The 21,453-nt window shown below is 38.5% G+C and overlaps 1 protein-coding gene and 1 long non-coding RNA gene across 2 annotated transcripts in view; one reads left to right on the top strand and one right to left on the bottom strand.

The window, feature by feature from the left end:
- Positions 1-21,453, bottom strand: part of Kif13a (kinesin family member 13A) — a 194,043-nt gene that overhangs the window by 100,697 nt on the left and 71,893 nt on the right. The window contains 1 exon segment of the mRNA XM_021260592.2: positions 16,408-16,420. Coding sequence (XP_021116251.2) covers positions 16,408-16,420 — 13 coding nt within the window.
- On the top strand, positions 685-11,152 carry LOC147826213 (uncharacterized). Its single transcript, XR_015439107.1, has 2 exons — positions 685-1,250; positions 6,658-11,152. It is a non-coding gene; the product is annotated as an uncharacterized LOC147826213 (long non-coding RNA).

Consider the following 21,453-nt stretch of genomic DNA (forward strand, 5'->3'; position numbering starts at 1 on the left):
CAGTATTGCACTCCTTTCTCCTCCTGTACAACAATCTCCCGCTAAAACATCAATAATGCACTCTCCCATGTATTAACCTTCCACACAGCTACTAAACACCCACAAGAGACCAGGAATAATGGGCATTTTCTCCATATAAGGACTCCCATCTCACCGTGTTTCCACGCTATCACCAACACCTGTGTTCCAGCACTGTTCTCCAATGCACACACCAATGGTGCCCAAAGTGTCTTCCAAGAAACAGTTTTATGAGACAGTTCATAAACAAAAGATTAAATCAGGTTGGAATTGGTGCACAGGTCACCCTATTTGACCCTGTTGGTCACCCTGAATATTAAAAGCTCTGAAAACACTTCTAGTAAGGAACCCATTTAATTGGCTGTTATTTCCCCAATTAATTTTGGTGAGACACTTTTTGAGGGAACACCTATTAACATGCCTTAAAATTAGTATTTCTCAGGGCACTCCATAGCAAACTGGCCCAGATGGCTCAACAGTACCCACAATGGGCTCCCTGCTATATCTTGTACCACCCCACCACCCCACCACCACCCCCGCCAAAAAGGAACTGAATTCAGGGCATCTGCACTGAGCTACATCCCTGTATTTTCAGATTTTTTTTTAAATTTTTATTTTTTGAGACACAGTCTTGCTAAACCTCCCAAGCTTGACTCAAACTTGCAATCCTCCTGCCTCAACTTCCCAGAGTGCTGGGATCATGGACGCGTCCCACCTCCTCAAGTTCCCCGCGCCAGTGGAGCTTTCCTTACCTTGAGATTACTACGGACAATTCCACCCCATCCCTGTTTCTAATTTCCACCCTTCAAAACACTTCATACTCCTTAAGGTTCAGTTCAATATGTTATTTTCCCTCCAAGCATTTGTTGGTTGAATCAAAGGAATTATCTTTCCATTCTCTGAAATCTCACTTTTTTTGTTGTTGTTTTTTTTCGGTACTGGGGATCGAACTCGGGTCCTTGGCTTGCAAGGCAGGTGGTGGAACCACTGAACTAAATCCCTGGCCCTTCGCACATTGTTTTAGAGTCTTTTGTTACAGCTCTTATCCCCATTATTCGATTTTCCACTTATCATGAATGCGATCTCTGTGTATGTTTTATCTCCATTTGTGCACTAAGTTCCATGAGGACAGCAACCATATCATTTTCATCATTCAAGCCTGAACTGCTCATAATAGCTGCTTTAGAATTACTTCCTGAATGATGAATGGCACTGAGACTGCAAGGAAGCAGGTACTTTTTATATCATAAAAAACTAAGTTATACTCTCAAAAGTTTCACCACTACATATATTTTATTGCTTGAACCATTTATTGAGGTATATATGATGCATACAACTTACATCATCAAACCCAGACTCAAAGTCAATTTCGATATTTATACATTCACTCTGGCCTTACAACAACCAAGCTGCAAATCAACCGCTAGGAAACAGCAATTTCAGCCAGCGGAGTGTGGAATATTTACTGCATCCAAGGGCTCTTCCAATGACTCAACAGACCACACAGGCATAATCCAGTTAATCTTCCCGCCTTGAGGCTGGTCTGAGCTTCAAGCTTCTCCCAAGATCTGTCTTGTTTTTAAACATTTCCAGAAAAGGAGATTCCACAACCTCCCAAGAATGCTATCTTAGAACACTTCACTTTCATTCTCAGGACGTTTTCTTTCCCTATGGATCTAAGTCAACTCTCTTTGCTTTACTAATAGACACTGTTTTCCAATTTTTAAGGACTCTCAAAGAATTTCTTTTGTAATTACTATATAGAATGGAATAATCATTTCTTTTCTGTATGTAAAGTTTTCGTCTCTACCTAAAACTTTTTATTTATTTATTGGGGTGGTATGAGACAGAACCCAAGGTCTTTACACTGAGTTACAACCCAACCCCTCCTCCACTTTTTTTCTTTTTTTGGAGAGAGGGTCTTGCTAAGTCACTAAGGAAAAAAGGTCCCTGATGATACTAGAAGATACAACAGTTCTTTGCATGTCAGATATGACCCTCTTCCTTTCAACTGAGTTATGTCTAAATTTCAAAATCTTTGATCACAGACATTTTGGACTGGTGAGCATGCAAGGCAGTCATCCAATAAAGATTATTTTAGCAAGTATTTATTAGGAGGAAAGCTGAAGCCCAGAAATCTGAGTGCATCTCCTAAAACTCAAAGCAAGTGAATAAAAAAATTCTTATTTTTTTCTTTAATCTTCAGCAACAAGTGGTCTCCTAATCCATCTTCCTTATCTGAAACCACACAGGGCTTCACATCTCCCCAGGTGACACTACTACATGCACAATCCTGTTTTATGCTTCGCTCTTCTGCATGAGTCTCCATGGACCTCAAAATGTCTACTTTGGTACTGTCCAGGAGAGCTACTGTTCATAACATTTTTTCAATTAATAATGCAGAAAAGAGCATGCTACAGATATGAACATGCAGAAGTTCAAGCGCAGGATATATTTTTATCTGGTACCAGGCATCGAACTCAGGACCTTGCCCTTGCAAGGCAGGCATGGTGGCACTGAGCTAAATCCCCGGCTAGGATATACTTTTAGATGTTCCATTACTTTCAGATAGATGTATGTGTCAGGGGAACTTGCTTCCTTCAATGGCCAAAAATGGTTTTGACCACTAGATGAACATGGGGGTTCCCTTGGGTACCATCACCCCATAGTTCCTGTGGATAAAAAAGCATGGCCTAATCATGTACAGTTAGTAGTGTGCACAGAAAATAAGACAATTACTTGTTTATCACTAGAAAAATTGTTATTACTGACACTAGGGCAATTTCAAAGATGTTTGTCTCAGGTAGTCCAATCATTTCCTTACAATCTTGTCGGTCCTACAAATAAATTATACACAAACTATTATTCTTTTCCTGACCAAAATTTAATTATAATTGAGTAACAAAAGGATTGTTACATAAGGACACATGATTTTCTTAGGTTTTGTAATAGTTTTGATTTTCTGATACAAAATTCACTGACACTATTGAGAGATAAGACCATTTTCTTGAGTTATTCCTTGTAAGTTCATTACTTTGAAGGAAAAGAAAGTCATTTTTTTTCAAAGCTGGCATATATTAAAGAAATACATTATTTAGACTAATTCATTTCATTAGACTTCTAAATACAGATTTCATTAGTCATGAAATCACTAGTATCGTAACTCGAGAGTGGGAGATGGAATATTCTCGATGCATACAACTGAGCAAAAATAGATTAAAAACAACAAGTATAAATTTTATATTTCATCAATGCTGACCAAATTGTGAGAACATTTTTTTGTAAAGGCATTCGTATCTTTCCATCTAGAATGACAGCCAAAAGTACAGATGTTCTCTGATCATTCTTAAAATCTGAGAACTACTGTCTGCAGTGTTTACAACAAAATCCAACTCCTCCTCAGAATCCCACTCCTTCCTCTTGTAAAACTCATTCCAGCATTTGATTCCCTGCAGTTTGGTGCCCATCTGCTCCACCTTCACCAGTCTCTTTTTGCGAACCACTGAACATCTAGTAAAGGTGCTAAAGCTGTTTTTAATATGACAAGCGTGTTGAGTGATGTCTAGCCTGAGCTAATGGAGTTCCAAGAATCATGAGCAGGATGCGGCATAAACTCCACTCATTTAAAAGTGCCATCTCTGATGGCAATTTCAGCAAAATTCAATGTACAGGTTTTAAAAATGAAAGAAAGAAGAATCTTCTTAGTATTTTTAATTCCATACCTGACTGACCAGATTTTGTATGCATGTATGTATGTATACACACAGATCTATTTATACATGATTTCCTTGTTCTGCCACAGTATTAACTCCTAGAAGACAAGGCCTCAGTTTTCCTAATGTTTCACAATTTCACTACACAAAGATACTCAGGATTTACATTTTGGAGCAACTTCTGGTGAATGACCTCATAATTAAAGAATCTCATAAATTTGTATTTTCACATATGACCACTGCTTAAAATAACAGAGACCAATGTGATGACTGATTAATCTTGTTGCTGCAACTGACTCAAGAGACCCTTAGGGCATTACTAAAGCACACTTCTGGGTGTGTCTAGGAGGGTCACGAGCAGGACCTTGGGGTCTGGCCCCTTCCTCTCTAATTCTCTTCCCGTCTCTCTGCTTCTTGGCTGCCATGAGGTGAGCAGCTTTCTTCTGCCATGTTGTTTCGGTCTTGGAGTCAATTGACCATGGACTGAAACCTCTGAAACCTGGAGCCAAAATAAACCTTTTCTCCTTTAAATTGTGCATGTCAGGTATTTTGTTTCAGCAGCCAAAGGAGTCCAATACAGACCAGTGAGTGCAAACACTCAGCAGCCTGGCAGTACAGCAGATGTCACAACAGGACTTTGGTGAAGCCTCCATTTTTACTTCCATTGCAGGAGTGACAATAGTGGTGTCACCCTAAGAGGCTGTGTGTATACTGGGCTTTCCCTCTTTTTTCAAAAAGACAGGAGCAGGCTCCACTACCTGACTGTATGTTAGGTCAGAGGCTCCACCAATGACCAAGGAATCATCTGGGAGAACAGTGTGGAGTCTGGGAAAAAAGCAGAGCCTATAGAACCGTAAGAAAAGCCCCTCTTCTGTGATTCCCTCTTTCCTAGCCTCATCTTCCGGCCCAGTGAGCCAAAACTCATTCATTGCCAAATGTTACCTCCTCCAAAGCTTCCTTGATTTCCACTCTATAATTTTTCCCTTCTCTATCAACAGCTCCACCTCTCCAATAAACATTCATCTACCTAAGTGCACTTTACATTAAGTTGGGAACTTAAGCAGAATGCCCACTAGTATAATGCTTGGCACATAGGGTAACTCAGTCTATGGCAGCTACTGTTACCAGTATTAACGGTGGCTACCGATGGGCACTGTCCCATTAGGACGGCTACCACTTACAGAGGGTTTACTATGTATAGACACCAACCTAAGTCTTTTACATTCTTAACCAGCTGGGAGGTTTCCTATGCCTACAATTCTGCTCACTCATTTTTTTATACCTTACAGGTATAGGACACTGGGCATAGGTCATCAGTATTTGCTGATTAAATAGAGGAAAAAATGAAAAGGCGAAAAAAAAAAAGCGTTCATGAGTAGAAGAGTTGCTACAGACTGTTTAGTTTTTTGTCCAGAATATCAATGTACAACACACAACTTCCTAGCTCTCAAATCCAAAATCAAAAGAGCTTCCCCTGGGGGAGAAAGTGTGCTCTATATGGGCTTGCTCTGCTTTGTATGAAGGAGTGTGCCTCACTCCTCTATGCTGTCTTCCTCCTCTCGTCCAACAATCAATCCACTGTTCACACCTGCAGACCCAGCTGCCATTAACGGCCTGTTCTGCCACTAACTATCTACTCTGAAAACTGCTTGAGATCTCTGCAAACCCCAGTCCTTCTAGTTTGAGGAACAGTGGTGTGCCACTGTCACGTTTTATAGTTACTTTTCCACTTTGCCAATTTGCAAGACTACAATTTACATGAAAAACACGTTTCACATTTGTTCACATTTCACCACACCCTGTTGAGAAGCGAGTCAGACCAAAAGATGATGAAAGTACTATCGTTCGTGTTGAAATTCTCCTGTTCAAGAAAACTTTTAACACTTTTCTCTTTTTCATCTCTTCTAATAATCAGATGTGGGGGCCGGGGATTTAGCTCAGTGGTTCCAGCTCCTGCCTCGAAAGCACAAGGTCCCAAGTTCGATCCCCGGTACCAAAAAAAAAACAAAAAAACAACCAAACAAAAAAAACTGCTTTACTCATATCAGATATGAAGAATCACTACAAAAGGAAAGGTTAAACTTCACTCATCTTGGAAAAGCTGACCTGAAACTGCAAGCAAAGTCCAGCCCTGCAAACCTGCCCAACCATGGCACTGTCTTCGCCACCACTGTTTGCAAAAGTCGCTTGGCCAGCACAAACTCCAGCCTGTATTTGAACATACCTGTCACAGGCTACAAAGCAGGAATGTCAGAGCCATCAACATATAACTGGTCGGTTCTATTAACAGACTGACCTTCCTATTTTAAAATCTGTCAAGTCAGTACTGTCTTTTTGCAATGTAATTAATCATTTCCTTTACATATACTGATTTCTACACACCAAACAATGTCTTGGGTTACACAGTTAATACTGCCTGACTATGAGGATGTCAAAGCAGCTCAGAGATTCAAAGCAAGCCAACAGCATCTGCTGCACTTCTACACGATACTAGGCATTGTCCCTGGTTCTGGGGTATTTACGATGGGTTACAGGAGGCAATTGTAAGATGTGATAAAAAAAAAAAAGGGTGTCTAAGTTTTTAAAAAAATGATTATAGTAAAAGATACATTGCCATTAATCCCCTTCAAAATACTTCTCTTCACTTTGAACACACTGAGCCTGCCATTTTGCCACGTTTGTTATGGAAATCATGGACTTTTATGTCTTTATTGGCACTGTTGTGGCTTCCTTGATGTCCTGAATCAATTCAAAATATCTACCTTTCATGGTCATTTTGAATTTTTAAAACATTTAAAAAACTTTTAATAAAAACTTTTTTATTAGTATGTGTTTATAGTACATAATGTTTACATTTCTTGTGGGGAGTTGGTACATGTACACGACACATCTTAATTCTTTTTTTCTTTTTTTTCTTTTGGGAAAGAGTCAGAAGTTCCATGGTGCCAGATCCAGAGGACCTGGTAATAATGTTTGTGCGCCTGCCTTTCCATTGGCTGGCACTCTGCAGCATCATTCACCGTATTTTTGACCACACCTTGTAAAGACATGAAACAAGACTTCCAGACCTGCTTCAGGAAATGGCAAGAATGATGGGATAAATATGTTCCAAGTGAAGGGGAGTACTTTGAGAAGGATTAGTGGCAACGCATCTTTTACTGAAATACCTTTAAAAACGTAAACACTCACTGCATTTTTAGGTCACCCCTTGTATCTGTGCAAAGCACTACTTTGAACTGCAGTTCCAAGTTCTAAGAGCATAGAGAAAGTGTCTCCCCAAAGAACTTGTTCATGCATGCATTCATTTAAAGAATAAATTTGAAAACCGGAACTTGTTCTTTCGAATCCCAGACCAATTTTATAACAGTGCTGAGCTTCCATTTACCACTGCACATGCAAACTAGTTGTGCATAAGCAATGAAGCACTAACTCAATTTCAACTCTGTCAAATACTCACTTCATGTTTAATCCTTTATCATTCATTTCTACATCTGCTTCACTGGTTGCTGCGGAGTGGGGTAGGGATGTTGCAAATGCACAATGTGTGGTATTTCTGGTTCTTTCATGTCCTGATTACTTCTCAAAAAACCTAGCCACTCAATCTCTCCAACAACACATTTAAAAGGTAATGTGGAGATTTCCAAGCACAGAATATTCCTTCTTTAACACACACACCCAAAAGTTGCAAATATCTAAGCATGCGCTTTATGATCCTGTCCACTATGTCTGATAAATGATTCCTGTTGCTCATTACAAAAGAAAAAAGACTAAAACTCAGTCATCCTGATATCACCTACCACCCGCAATAGACGTCTGGTTCAGAACATCTAGACAAAGATGTGCCTTGCCACTCTCTGCTGGGCCAAGCCCAGTCCTTCCAGCCAGAGAGGAGCAGGCTGGGCTGACTCTAAGGTCTCAGGTCCCCAGGGCATAAAGAACCTGAGGGAGCCCAGGGGCTGTAAATATTTATTCAAAGTTAGCTCAGCTCACAATAGAAGGGGCTGACAGAATTCCCTCTGTGGGGATGACCGAGGTACTGTGGGACTCCAGACTCTTTCTGGTCCAAGAGGCTGTCACTGTTCTGGACAGGGAGCTGGATCAATGCTGAGACAAGGGAGGTGGAGATCTTTTTTCCTGTGCCCTGTAATCCACACAACCTGCCACCCTGCCAGCTGCATCTACAAACATCCACAGGCATGGAATTATTAGTGGGAACATCTGGCTCTGAACAAAGCCAGGTAGAAGGAAAGGGGAGAGAAGTAGAGTCTACAGAAATTTCAGAACAGAAACACAGTGTGCTATGTTTCTGAGATTTCATTTTTTTTTTATTAAAACAATGGAAAAAAATTTAAAATGTAGTGTAGAACAATGAAGTGTGGTAGATTGTATGACTGTTTGCTGCCCTCTCTCTGTAAGAGGATTACGTGTTCCTGCCTACTGCCATGTGACTTGCAGTACCTGGAGTAGGAGAAATATAATTCCTGACCCTTCTGATATCAGGCTCAGTCACGTGACTTGCTCTGGCTAATTGAATGCAAACAAAAAAACAATGCCAGGTCAGAGCAACAGCTTTATCGTAGGCTATGGCAGGTTCTTTCTATTTCCCCCCTCTGCCTCAGAATTAGCAGTAAAGTCCCAGATAGGGGCTGTTCCTTCAGACTGGAGGCCAGATCAAAGCCACAGGGTACAGAGCTGACATCTGAGAACATTAGTAACATCAGAGAAATAAATCTTTGCTGTCTGAAGCCGCTGAATGTTTAAGGTTGTTACTACTGCATTGCCTAACACAAGCAGACTAATCCAAAGCAGTTACTATTAGAGGAAACCAGATTATTATCTACCCTACCTACTCTTTTCACCAATTTTCCCTGCATCCTATAGCCAGATGAATTTCTCGCATGCATGCTCCTGAGCATGCAACTTTTCTACACCAAAATCCTAAGGAATCTTCATAGCCTCAGATTTAGGCCTGACTCTGAAACCCTCTAAAAGCTACATACTTTTCCAGTGTTTAATACACGACTTTTCCTTTCACGTTCCCCGCACTCTCACCAGAGTGGGCAGCTCATCACTTGCTAACATACCGATACTTCTTGGTTCTGTCCCTTACATACATTTTGATTCCTGGGCTAAATTTCCACCCTTGGAACCCTTACCTTCACTTGGAAAGCCCTGAAGCTCTGGTTAACTATGAAGCTGTTCTTCCCAGGAAGTTACAGAGGGCAGCAGGAGAGACTGATATTTATCATAATCCATCTTCCATTCCTTAGAATACCCCACATGTTTTACCAACCTCATCATTTTAGAATTCTAGAGGGCAGAAACCACTAGTTTAATCACCCATGAAGCCCCTCACACTACTCAAACACTATTTTTCACAAAAATTTCTCACTTAATGTTTGCCTAGTGATTTCTGAATGGATAAGTAAAAACAACTCCTAGGCAGATGCAGATCAGGAAGGTTGTGCTGTCACTGGGTTCATGCAGCTGCAGCACTCCTGGACCCAGATATAGGGCAGAAGTGCAAAGGAAGACAGTAGGGCTACTGTATTTAACTGGGAAGGAAACACACAGAAGCCTAGGAGCCTTGTACATGCTAGGCAAGCGCACTACCACTGAGCTATACACCTAGCCCCACGTATGCAGTTTAAAATGTTTCCAGACACATTAAAAAGTAAAAAAAGAGATAAAATAATTTTAATAACGTACTGTATTTAACCCAATATATCCAAAATATTTCTCTTGCATACTTTGTCCCCCCTGAATTATGTTTTAGAAATCGAATGTGTATTTCACACTTAATCTCAACTCATATCAGCCATGTTTTGCATGCTCAAGAACCACATGTGGTTAAATGGCAACTGTATTTAACAGTGCTGGTCTATAATTTGTCTCCTTTGAGACCCAATGCTTTCTTTTCACAAATTCACAGCAGCAAAACAGAGGCAACAGAAAATGAAGGGAGTCACAGGTTGTAAAACCACACTGAATAAAACCACATCTCAGATGGCAAAGATGTACCTAAGTTTCCTCTCCTCCTTTCTGAGCAATTTTTTAAAGTTAGGTTTTTGGTATATATCAATCTACTTTTTTAAGGAATATGGTCTTCAAGAAGTAGCAGCTTGGGTGGGGGTGTAGCTGAGTGGTAGAGTACTTGTCTGCCATTTGCAAGGGCTTGGGTTTGATTCCTAGCAGCAGCACAGGAAGAAAGAATTTTTTTTTTCTTTTGCTGTAATGCTGTCAATTTCTTCAGCGCATAATTTTTGTCAACAAGTTTATATACACAGAAGTGGGACCAAATACCTTGAGGTTCAATTTAATTCACAGGATCAAATTATTCAAATAAATCATAAACTAAATTGTAAGGCATTAAATACAATCATAAGTTTAAAACAAGCAAATTGAGTAAAAGAAGATATGATCCTAAACAAAATGATTTTCCTTCTCTTTTCCCCTAAACTTGCCTTATAAAGCCCAACCAACAGAATAATCCCTTTTCTTCTTCTTCATTATTTATTATCAAAATCCAAAGTTTATCAGAAGGCAGGTAAACTAACAAGCAATTTACCCTTTAACCTGTCTGCAATCTGTCTAAAACAGAAACCTTGCCCTGAAAACTACATTCACACTGAGAAGGAAAGACATCTCAATTCTGACAACCCTATGATAAAGGCTCTTTTTTTTTTTTTAAACTACATAAGAAGTACAAAGCCAGGGTCTCCATGTTCGTCCAAAATCCTATTTTTCTGCATTAGAGAAACAGAACTTGTTGCTATAAATACTGTATAATACAAAACTGGTGAAAGTATTAAAAGGTATGTACATAGTTCATGGCAGTGATGGCAAACCTTTTAGAGCTTTCAATGATGCAAATAACCCAATGATTCAATGATACAAATACTTGGGGGTAAATATAAATATCTGCATGTGTGCCATAGGTTCGTCACCACTGGTCTATGCTGAAATAAAAGGAACACAACTTTGTAAAATATGGCACTTATCAAAAAGAAAAGTCCAAAGATATGGCACAAAGCAATTCATACAGATATAAATTTGTATAAATTTCCCTTTCTATTCTATTATGCCCCATTACACATACCATATAAAATATTTGAAAATAACATTTAAATAAGGTCAATCAGAAGAACATCTTCATTATCTCCTTGCCCTAATAAAACACTTAGAAAAAAATAAATTTTAGAAACCAAAGAAACCCAACCCAGTTTGGAGGGAAGTATAGGAATTCTCAACTCTACCACCGGCAGCAGCATCATTTCTGAGAGCCTGGGTTCTCACCAAATCGGCTTCTTCCTCCTCTCCACTGCCCCAAGCAGAGGAGTCCCGAGGTGTCAGCCATATCTCCTAGTCCACTTACTTCTTCCTCCTTGACAAATCCTTCCCTTCCTCCTAGTCAGCACTCCTATCCGACACATTTCTCATACACAATCCTTACCGATAACAGAAACTGTAGTACAGCTCAGTGATTTTTATAATAATTATTTACCATTATTGCATAATTAGACATAACTTCACCACTGCCCAAACACAGACTATGTGGATAAAGATAGAGCAATGACAAGAGAATCTAAGTTGGTGCTGAGGCCTGCAATGCCCAGAGGGCACTTTCCTGTCCAATCAGGCCAGGGTGACCTGTGCAGAAGGGATCCTTGGAAAAGGGCCACCCAGGCACTTGGGTCTTCCTGAGAATAGAGTCACAGCAGCACGTTTCCTCTGGCTTAGTGTCTGCCAAAGTGGCTCTGTCCATTGTTGAGGGTGACCAACAATTATCCAAACTAGAATCTTCTTTCTACTCAACTGTGAGTGTCCTCCTGTTCCAGCCAGTCCGTGTTCTCCTCGCCCTGGCTCTCCTCTTCTCTCCTCTTCTCACTTTTTCAGGAGTCATTGTGCAGCACTGTCTTTGGTGACTTTTAATATCTGTATAGTTTTGCCTTTTCCAGAGTATCATATAGATTTATACAATATGTAGCCTTTTCAAGATTGGTTTCTTTCACTTAGGAACATGCATTTAAGGTTTTTCTACATCTTTCACAGAAGGATAACACAATTCTCTCTTAGCACTCAGTAATATTCGACTGCATGAATATACTGGAGTTTGTTTAATCGACCAAAGGACATCTTAGTTGCATCCAGTTCTTGGCGATCATGAATGAAGCTGCTGTAAACATTTCTGTGCAGGATTCTGAGCAGATGTAAGTTTTCAACTCATATGAATACTCCAAAACATGATTGCTGGACTGTATGATAAGAATATAGGTAATTTTGTGAGAAACAGGAGTCTACCTTCTCGAATGGCTGCACCATTCATCATTTCCACTAGCAAAGACAAAGCTCCTATTGCTCAGCGTCTTTACCAGCTTTGGTGTTGTAAGATTTTGGAGTTTCAGTCATTCTAACAGGTAGTAGTATTCATTATTGTTTTAATGTGCAATGCTGACGTGACATTGACCATTTTATGTACTTACTTGCCTTCTTATACTTTCACTGGTAAGATATCTATTCAGAACTTTTCATTTTTTAATTATTTGTTTTCTTACCACTGAGTGTTAAGACTTCTTTTTATATTTTGGGTAACATTCTTTATCAGGTTTTAAAAATATTTTATCCCAGTCTGTAGTTTGTCTTTATACTCTCGTAACTTTGTCTTTGGCAAAGAGAAGTTTTTAGTTTTAATGAAGTTCCATTTATCAATTTTTTTCTTTCATTGAGCATGCATTTGGCATTGTTGTCTAAAAGGTCACCCCCAAACCCAGGGGCACCTAGATTTTCTCCTATATAATCCAGAGGTGCTACAGTTTTGTGTTTTATGTTTAGGTCGACTATCCATTTTGAGTTAATTTTTATAGAAGATGTCAGGTCTCTGTTTTTCATTTTGTTTTTTGTTTGTAAATGTGGATGTCCACTTACTGCAATGCCATTTGTCTCTTTTATATTTCATTTCAACATTTTCTGCTAATTTATCTTCCAGTTATTTAATTTTCTTCAGTTGCATCCATTCTGTTGGTAAATCTTAACTTCTTGACTTGGGTTTTGGTTTTGGGTTTCTCAGACTGCAATTTCTATTGAGTTATTTTTTACATCTGTTTTGCTACTTTTTATAATTTCCAATCTAACATTTCTCAATCTAGTGTTTTATCTCCTTAAACACAACAAGTATATTTATTTTAAAGTTTATATTAACAACCTAATCTCTAGAGACATTAGGTTAACCTCTCTAAATGTTCACCTCCTTTGTATCTATGATGGAGTACTACTCAGCCTTAAAAAGGACAAGTTTGAGTCATTTATAGGGAAACAGATGCATGTTGAGAATGTTATACTAAGTGAAATAATCAGACACAGGTTAAATATCACACACTTTCTGTTACATGACAAATCCAAGTATAAATAATTTAAAGAGCAAAATAAAAGACAGATGATAGGAAACAGGTAGATCTTTTGGAGATGGGAAAGGGATCTAGGATGGAAGGAGAAAGAAAAGACAGGAGGGGAAAGGGAAATAATAATAAGATGTGATATGTGCCACCACATCCAGCTAAAACCTACTTGCTTTCTATCTACTGATTATTTTGGTCATTTTGTTTTGTTTTGTTTTGTTTTTTTGTTTTTGGTATCGGGGAATTGAACTCGGGACCTTGCGCTTGCGCGGCAGGCGCCGGAACCACTGAGCTAAATCCCCGGCCCAAGATGTGATATATGTATGTACCAACTTCTCATGGTGAATGTATTCATTATGTGCTACAAACATTTACTAGTAAAAAACTTTTTAAAGTTTGTATCTAATAATTTGAACAGCTGTAAAACATTTGAACTCGATTTTTTATTATTTTTGCTGGTGCTTCTTCATCCCACATAGCTTGTTCTGTACCCTCTTTATCTCTGTGTGCTGGACATTGTTTTCCGTTTTTCTGCAGTGCAGGGGATTGAACCCAGGGCCTAGTGCACCTTAGGTTAAATGCTTTCTTTACCACTGAGCTACACTCCTAGCCCTGGACACTGTATTTTTAAAAGGTTTGTGGAATCTTTAAAGTCTTAGGATTTTATTTGCTTCTGCCAGGTGCTCATGGGAATCTGTATTCCAGTATCACTTTGACCCAATTTTGGTACTTAAGGCTTCCTGGATGCACAAATGTCTTGTAACCCCCAGCAATCTGTGAGGGCTGGTTTCCTTTTGTTTCCCTTTCACACCCCACCCAAAACTGGGTGCCAATCTACTCTGCCAATTCAAAGTACAAGGAGATTACCAAGGACTCCACCTTTTGCAGGACATAAACTTCAACACCATTCTTCCCTAGGTACCAAAAGCTCTCAGCAACATTGCTTTGCCTTTACCCTGTTTATTCCCAAATGGCATACTCTAAAACAGTAGGTTATCTTCTCTAAATGTTCACTTCCTTTTCAATCTTGGTCTAGCAAATGCTCACCAAACTTGGTATATCTCCAGTGCCTCAAAGCACATATCTTATTAATTTGCCTGGTCCTACCTGTCCTTTGTGGGAAAGGTGACACTGATTACCTAATTTGTCATTACTGACCGCAGAAATCAGAAAAGGAACTTCCATCCCATACATTTCACATATGTTTTACCTCTGTGGTCTTTAACATGACTGGTTTCACATTATATTGTGCCTGTATTCCCCAGCCCACCCCATCAGAATGCTAGGACTAGGTCTAATTCATGTAGCACCTGTCTCCTCCCTGAAAGAATCATTTGTTAAATTCAATCACAATGCCTCCTGTGATGCTTTTGTATGAACAAAGAAAAACCGTTTATGAGTTGAGATCCTGTTATGGTTGCCCAAGATGGTCTTAAACTAGGCTCAAGTGATCCCAAAATGCTGGGACTACAGACACATGCTGCAGCACCCTGCTAAAAAATTCACTCTTTCATAATCATTAAAAGTATCTTTTCTTATTCTACTGTTTTTAATATTTACAGTTTCTACAAGAAAAGTCCTGTACCTACTTGTGTCTTTTTAAATCTTACTTTCTATTTATATTACTTATTTAAATTCAAGATGATCTTTATTTTTTCCAGATGTCCCTTAAAATGTGTACATTATATATACATAAAATGTATATTATGTTAAATATTTAAGAAATATATTTTAACATGATGATTTAATAGTAATTTTATTTTGAAAATTTCATACTTCTTAGGCATTATCAACAGGATACTTAGCAAAACCAAGGCCATACATTCAGGCTAGAAAGTAACTAGTACGTTCCTGTGTACAACATAATAGTGATTGTTTAAATTGTTTTTGTGCTCCTTTTCAATTTCAGTGCTTTCTTTCACTAAGAAGCCACCTGTGAATTGTTCAGTATTTCACCGCCTTTTTCTATAGGGAAAGAAGTAAATATACCACAAAACTGACAGTATGTTTAGAGACTTCTGGGACCCTGCAGCAAGAGAGAGAAGGGCTACATAAAGGACACGCAGATCTTCCAGTAGTACAGAAATTTTCTAGTTTACAAATTTGGGGATAATATCCATAGAAACAATAATGTGATTTCCTAGATTTTTCCAGAATGTCTTTCACAGCTTGTACTTCTATAGTATTAACACATTTCTTTTTGCTTAATACATCTCATATTATTTGTTTAAGGAATGCCCTCCTTGCTGGAGTTGCAATTCTTAGTGCTAGAGATAATACCTACAATGCCTTTGATAGCTACAAAGCACAAAATGGCACTTATGTGGGTTTCCAAAATCCAAGAACTAAGTTAGATTTTTCTGTATAACCCTAGAGAAAAGTAAGCCTTGTCTATGCCATTCCATAGGTTTACCCAACTTGTCTTAGATTCTGATTGGATAATATGGCACAGGCATGTATAACCTGTCCCAATCCCACCTTAGGAGCCATGGCTATAATTAGAATCACTGGCCAAGGCGTGGCCAAGTTTCTTATTATTTTTGATATTAAGCATCCCTTACTTTACCGATAAAATGTTCACTGGTAACAAAATCAATCTTCAATCAGTCAGGGCCTGGTGGTTACCCAGGTCCCTTACTTCTCACACACCGCCCCCCATCTATTCTCTACCTTTTGGGCTTCCCCAGTGGTAAACACACCATCTAAAGTTAGCCCGAGCAGTAAAGGGACAATTCCAACTAATAGACATTGTGATTGGCTAGGAACTCTGACGGAACATACAGAATTGGTGGAAAGTGGGATCACTATCTAAAAGTGTAAAAAAACTTTCCAAAGATACTAAGTCTTCTTAACAGTCATGGAGAAAGACAGTTTGTACAATCTATAATCATAGTTGCCACACTCAATCTGAGATGTCAGGTGGTGTCCTCCTGCTTTCTAGGGTGGTCATAGCCCACTCACTCAGTCTGAGAGCTAATGCTCTTTGTCTTGCTGCATACCTCCTCTCGTTACCAACAAAGTAGAAACAATCACTTGACTGTGTCTGAGGATGAGTGCATGCATTCCAAGAATGAAATAATATGTGAAAGTGCTTTGTAAATACAGAGTGACACTCTAATTTTATATTATTAGTAACATGAATTATTTGTTTGTGGTTTGAGTTTTAAATTAGAATGCCAATTTTCTCCCTAAGAGGACAGGCATTATGCATGGGTTTTGGGATGAGTTAGAATCTTTGATTTCTACATAGCATACATGCCTACTTCCATGTCAGTGCTTACCTTGGGGGGTTTCCTGATGATGGAAAAAAAAAAAGTTCAGCAGCAGACACAGGTGGTCAACACAGCAGCCACATCAGAAGGAAACAATGAAAGAGAAAAAACAAGGTAAATTTAGCACCTTGGAAACACATCTGAAAGATAACTCTACTTCACAATGATCAAAAGCAAAATTCAGACATATTGGCAGAAGTGAGCGACTCTCGTATTTGTTCAAAAATGTAGTCTACACATAATAAACTTCTTCTATCCTGGTTTAACACCTTCACGATGGGGCAATAATTCATGTTTCACTGCTGGGTGGCTTTGAACCACCTCGGTACATGCATGACTTTCTTATTGGGTAGCATGGGACAGTCCTACTGGGTGGTACAAGACATATTAATAGAGAGAACATTTTAATAGAGTGAATCTAGTTATTCAGAGGTTTTTAATGATTCTAAAAAATACCATGGAAGAGCATGAAGATAAAGAAATCATAGTCATTACTGCACATGATCAAATATTTTAAAATCAATTTTCACATTTAAATTTTCCTAAATCAGTGATGAAAAATATATGCATATTTTCTTTTAACAAATATATCAAATATTGCTTTTGATAAATATATATACCCTAATATACATGAGAATTTTTCTCTTTTATAAAGCATGGTTCTAGATGATAATTTTCACCTATTTAAATCCTAGACTTTCCTTCCTCTACCACCAAGCATATATGCACTTTTAATATACTGTTCATATTTGCAAGTTAATAACTCAGAAATGACTGAAATTGCATCCAAGGAAAACTCTCAAAAGGAAAAGTCTTCAAAGTAATAAAATATTAGATTGACTTGCTTTGTAAATATTTCCTTCATGTACAAAATTCAGAAGTTGAATTTTGACTTCTAAGGTAAATGATCTCATGACAGTTTTTGGCTTTCCTGATGTAGTCATTCTTTTTTTTTTTGGTACCAGGGAATCGAACTCGGGTCATTGTGCTTGCACAGCAGGCAGCAAAATCACTGAGCTAAATCCCCAGCCCCATCATTCTTGACCAACTGCTGATACTATCAATTCATAAACTGTAGAATTACTGTCAATGAGAAATGAAGAATTTTCCCCATGGCTTTTATCTGTCTTCACAGGGAACAGAAATGTGGGGAAAACATGATTTTCCAGGACAGAAGGCATGGGAATCAACAGGCAGAGTCAAAAATAGCCCAATGTTTTATCCATCATTGGATTCAACAATCTTCACAGAGCTCTGGAAGGAGCTAAACAAAATCCAGAGCTTAGTAGTAGGGAAAGAACATCCACTGATTTCACAGTCAGGTGGATAATTCTATACTTTCAAATGCAAGCAAAGAAAATCATGAAATTCCTGTAACGGTGAAGCTGAAACATCATATTCTTGGAATTCCATGAATTAGCTAAAAGGAAATGAGCCTTTATGGCTATGTCATTACCTCAGATGGGGGCAAAATGGGAATGTAATTTTTGTCATCTGGTTTTTGTATAAAATAACTGGTATTTCTGGCTATCATCAGGCAAGTCTCAATATACCAGTGTGCCTATCCATTAAAACAAGACAGACACTTATAGATGTTATAATAAAAGTGTACAAGTGTTTTTAATTCTAAGAAAGTCGTAGATTCCCATTCTCTACACAAAGCTTGAGGTTTGTGCCAAGAAATCTTCCTTGAGTGGAGCACCACTCTGGAAGTTATCTGTTCTGAGCAGGTAGAACAATAATGAAAACTTTATGCACTACACTTTTCACTAAGGTTTCTCTTACTCTGTTTGCTCTTTTTAAAGCCATTTAAATTACTGCTTTATTTAACAAAGCAAAGAGTCAATTGGATTAGAAAAAGGCAATTATATGAAACAGCATGCTCCATGTTAATAAAATACAGTCATCCCTGGGTATCCGTAGGGGACTGATACTAAAATTCATGGATGCTCAAGTCCTTTATATAAGATGGTGTAGTTTTTGCATATGACCTATGAACATTCTCTTGTACACTTACAATCATCTCCAGATTACCTAATGCAATGTAAATGCGATGTAAATAGCTATGTTTTATTGTTAGGAGAATAATGACCAGGGAGGAAATTATGTATATATTGAGTACAGGCACATTTTGGATCTGCAATTGGTTGAATGAAGATATGCAACCCACAGATATAAGAGTCAACCATATACTTTCCCATCTAAGCTATGTTAAACCAAGTGACCCAACTGGGGTGCGACCGATAACGAGAATGTCAGGGACCTCCCCAGAGTTAGCAATAGCATCCTTCACACCAGAGCCATACAATACTAACCACCAGCAGCAAAGGACTAATGCTGGTCTGTAGCCAGTGGTATGCATACCACCTTAGGTGTCTAATAATCAACTTATTCTTTCTTCACTGACATCCATTCCAGTAAAGATTGTTTTTCATTCTTTTTAGAAAACCAATCCTACTTCAGACTCGTAAGTACTTTAAAAGTATATTCTTTTTCCTTAGGAAAGACAGCATATTATATGGGGTACCAATATAATCCTGCTACCTCCTTCTGTGTTTTGACTAAGGACAGATGAATGGAGGACATAGCAGGGAAAAGGGAAGCCACTAAACCTATTTGCTGCTACCCAAATTATTCCTCATTCTATGAAGAACCAGGATCCTTGCTTTAGAAGAAAAAGACATTTAGCACATCACAGCTACACTTTATTAAATGCCAAACCTTTCTTGAGGTTTTAGGTGATGGGCAGCTAAATTACCCTAAGCCAGTACTATAGTTTACTGCCCAAATCCCCATAGGCTGTATGTCATTCTTTGGTAGTTGTGAAGAAAATTATTTTCTTTTTTTTTTTTGGTACCGGGGCTCAAACTCGGGTCCTTGCGCTTGCAAGGCAGGCGGCAGAGCCACTGAGCTAAATCCCCGGCCCAGAAAATTATTTTCTAATGTGAGTAAGTAATTGTGATAGTATAATCAGATATAGTATGTTATCCTTTGGGGGAAAACTCATATGATATTATAATATAAAAATAAAAGATTTCAGGCCCAGGGATTTAGCTCAGTGGTTTTGCCACCTGCTGCACAAGCACAAGAACCCGAGTTTGATTCCTGGTATCAAAACAAAACAAATAAATAAAATAAAATAAAATAAAATAAAAGATTTCATACATATATCCAAATAAACATAAAGATAACTTGGAGGCTAGCAGGCTGAGATGGCCCCAGTACTCTAGGCTTCTACATACACAAAAGGAAGCAAACGCAGGCTAATAGCATCAGCTACTCTATCAGGGAATTCCCACCAGGGCAGTTCAAATATGGCAGCTGCTCAAACTTCAACCAATGAAATCACTTTTCTGTTCTGCCTCTAAGCCCATTCTGTAAAGACTTTCCCTTCACATTTCTTTGGTGGAGCCTGAACCATTTCCAATTTGGAGCTACTGGATTCATGAATCACTCTCTGCATGAATCAACTTTTAAACTTTTAATATGCCAAAGTTTATCTTTCAATAACATGGAAAAGGATTAATATGGATGAATAATATGAACATCTATCAGATTCAATACAACTAACATTAAATACAGTCATGTACCACATAATGGCATTTAGGTCAATAACAGACCTCACAGATGATACAGGTCTCATAAGATTGTATCACCTACTGACAGTTATTGCTGGAGTTTATGCAGGTACAATCTACAATCTATTGTTCAAACAATGGCATAACCCAATCATGCATCTCTCAGATTGACAAATATCTCAGAACATATTTCTGTTGTTAAGCAATGCATGCTTCTGTGGCCCTTTGTTGACCACATCAGTCAAAGCCATGTCCCTATCGTTGAGATACCTGCATGGCTCCTATTATAGAAAGAAGCAACATTTTTGCTAAGCAAATATCTAGTGAACTAAAAGAAGGAACAAGCATCCTTCAAATAGCCCTCACAGACTCCAAGACACAGGCCCAGTGACTCCTTAGAAAACAGAGCATTTGCAAATCAAAACAATGCTGAGATTCCATCTCACTCCAGAAAGAATGGATGCTATGAAGAAATCAACCAATAACAAATGCTAGAGGAACCTTGGGGAGAAAGGAACACTTTTTCACTGTTGGTGCGAGTGTAGACTGGTGCAACCACTGTGGAAATCAGTGTGGAGATTCCTCAAAAAACTAGGATTAGAGGTCCCATTTGAACCAGCTATTCCCCTGGTGGGTATTTTCCCAAAAGAATTAAAAGAATCATACCACAGTGATATATGTGCACCCATGTTCATAGCAGCACAGTTTGTAATAGCTAAAGCTTGGAAACAGTCCAAATGCCCATCAACTGGTGACTGGATAAAGAAGATTTTTTTTTTTTAATAAAATGGAGTACTACTCAGCCATAAAGAATGGGAAACTAGAGACATTTATAGCTAAATGGATACATACTGAGGCCATACTCCTAAGTGAAATAAATAGGACACACATGTATAAGTACCAAATAGCTTCTCTGGTGAGAAACTGAAGAGGACCAAAATGTATACTAGATAATGTGAAATAGGAAGAAAAGGTCCAAAGGGGAAGGGGAAGTGGTGAGGTGGGGATATGAGAAAAGGAAAAAACAGAAACAAAGTCTTTGTAAATAGGGAGGAGTGAGGGGGTGAAGGGAGGGCAGGGGAATGGGGGAAAAAAATAAGAACCAAGATACTCATGTAAAGGTACAAATTCCCAATGGTGAATGTCATCATACCATATACCTAAAATGTACCAATAAACTCAATGAATAAGTTAAAAAAAAAAAAAAGAAAGAAAACAGAGCATTTTACAGACACTTGGTTAAAAGCCTGTTTACTCCTGGCTGCTCTCCATTGCCCATTCTCTTAATCCTCCTCCCCAAAGCCCTTAACTCAGTGAATCTTTCTAAGCACTGGGAGGTTTTTCTGTCTGCTGCAAAGAAAGAAATTGAACACACTCTGATATTTTAAAACCCAGAATGGTAATAATGTTTCTCTGCCTCCGGGTTTGAGAGAAAATAAGAAAGTGCAGTTCTATACTAGTACTATTTTTACAAAAC

Source organism: Heterocephalus glaber, unplaced genomic scaffold (genome assembly GCF_053883595.1).
Source record: "Heterocephalus glaber isolate CG9 unplaced genomic scaffold, H.glaber_assembly_v1.0 deba00001472, whole genome shotgun sequence".
NCBI classification, from domain to species: Eukaryota; Metazoa; Chordata; class Mammalia; order Rodentia; family Bathyergidae; genus Heterocephalus; species Heterocephalus glaber.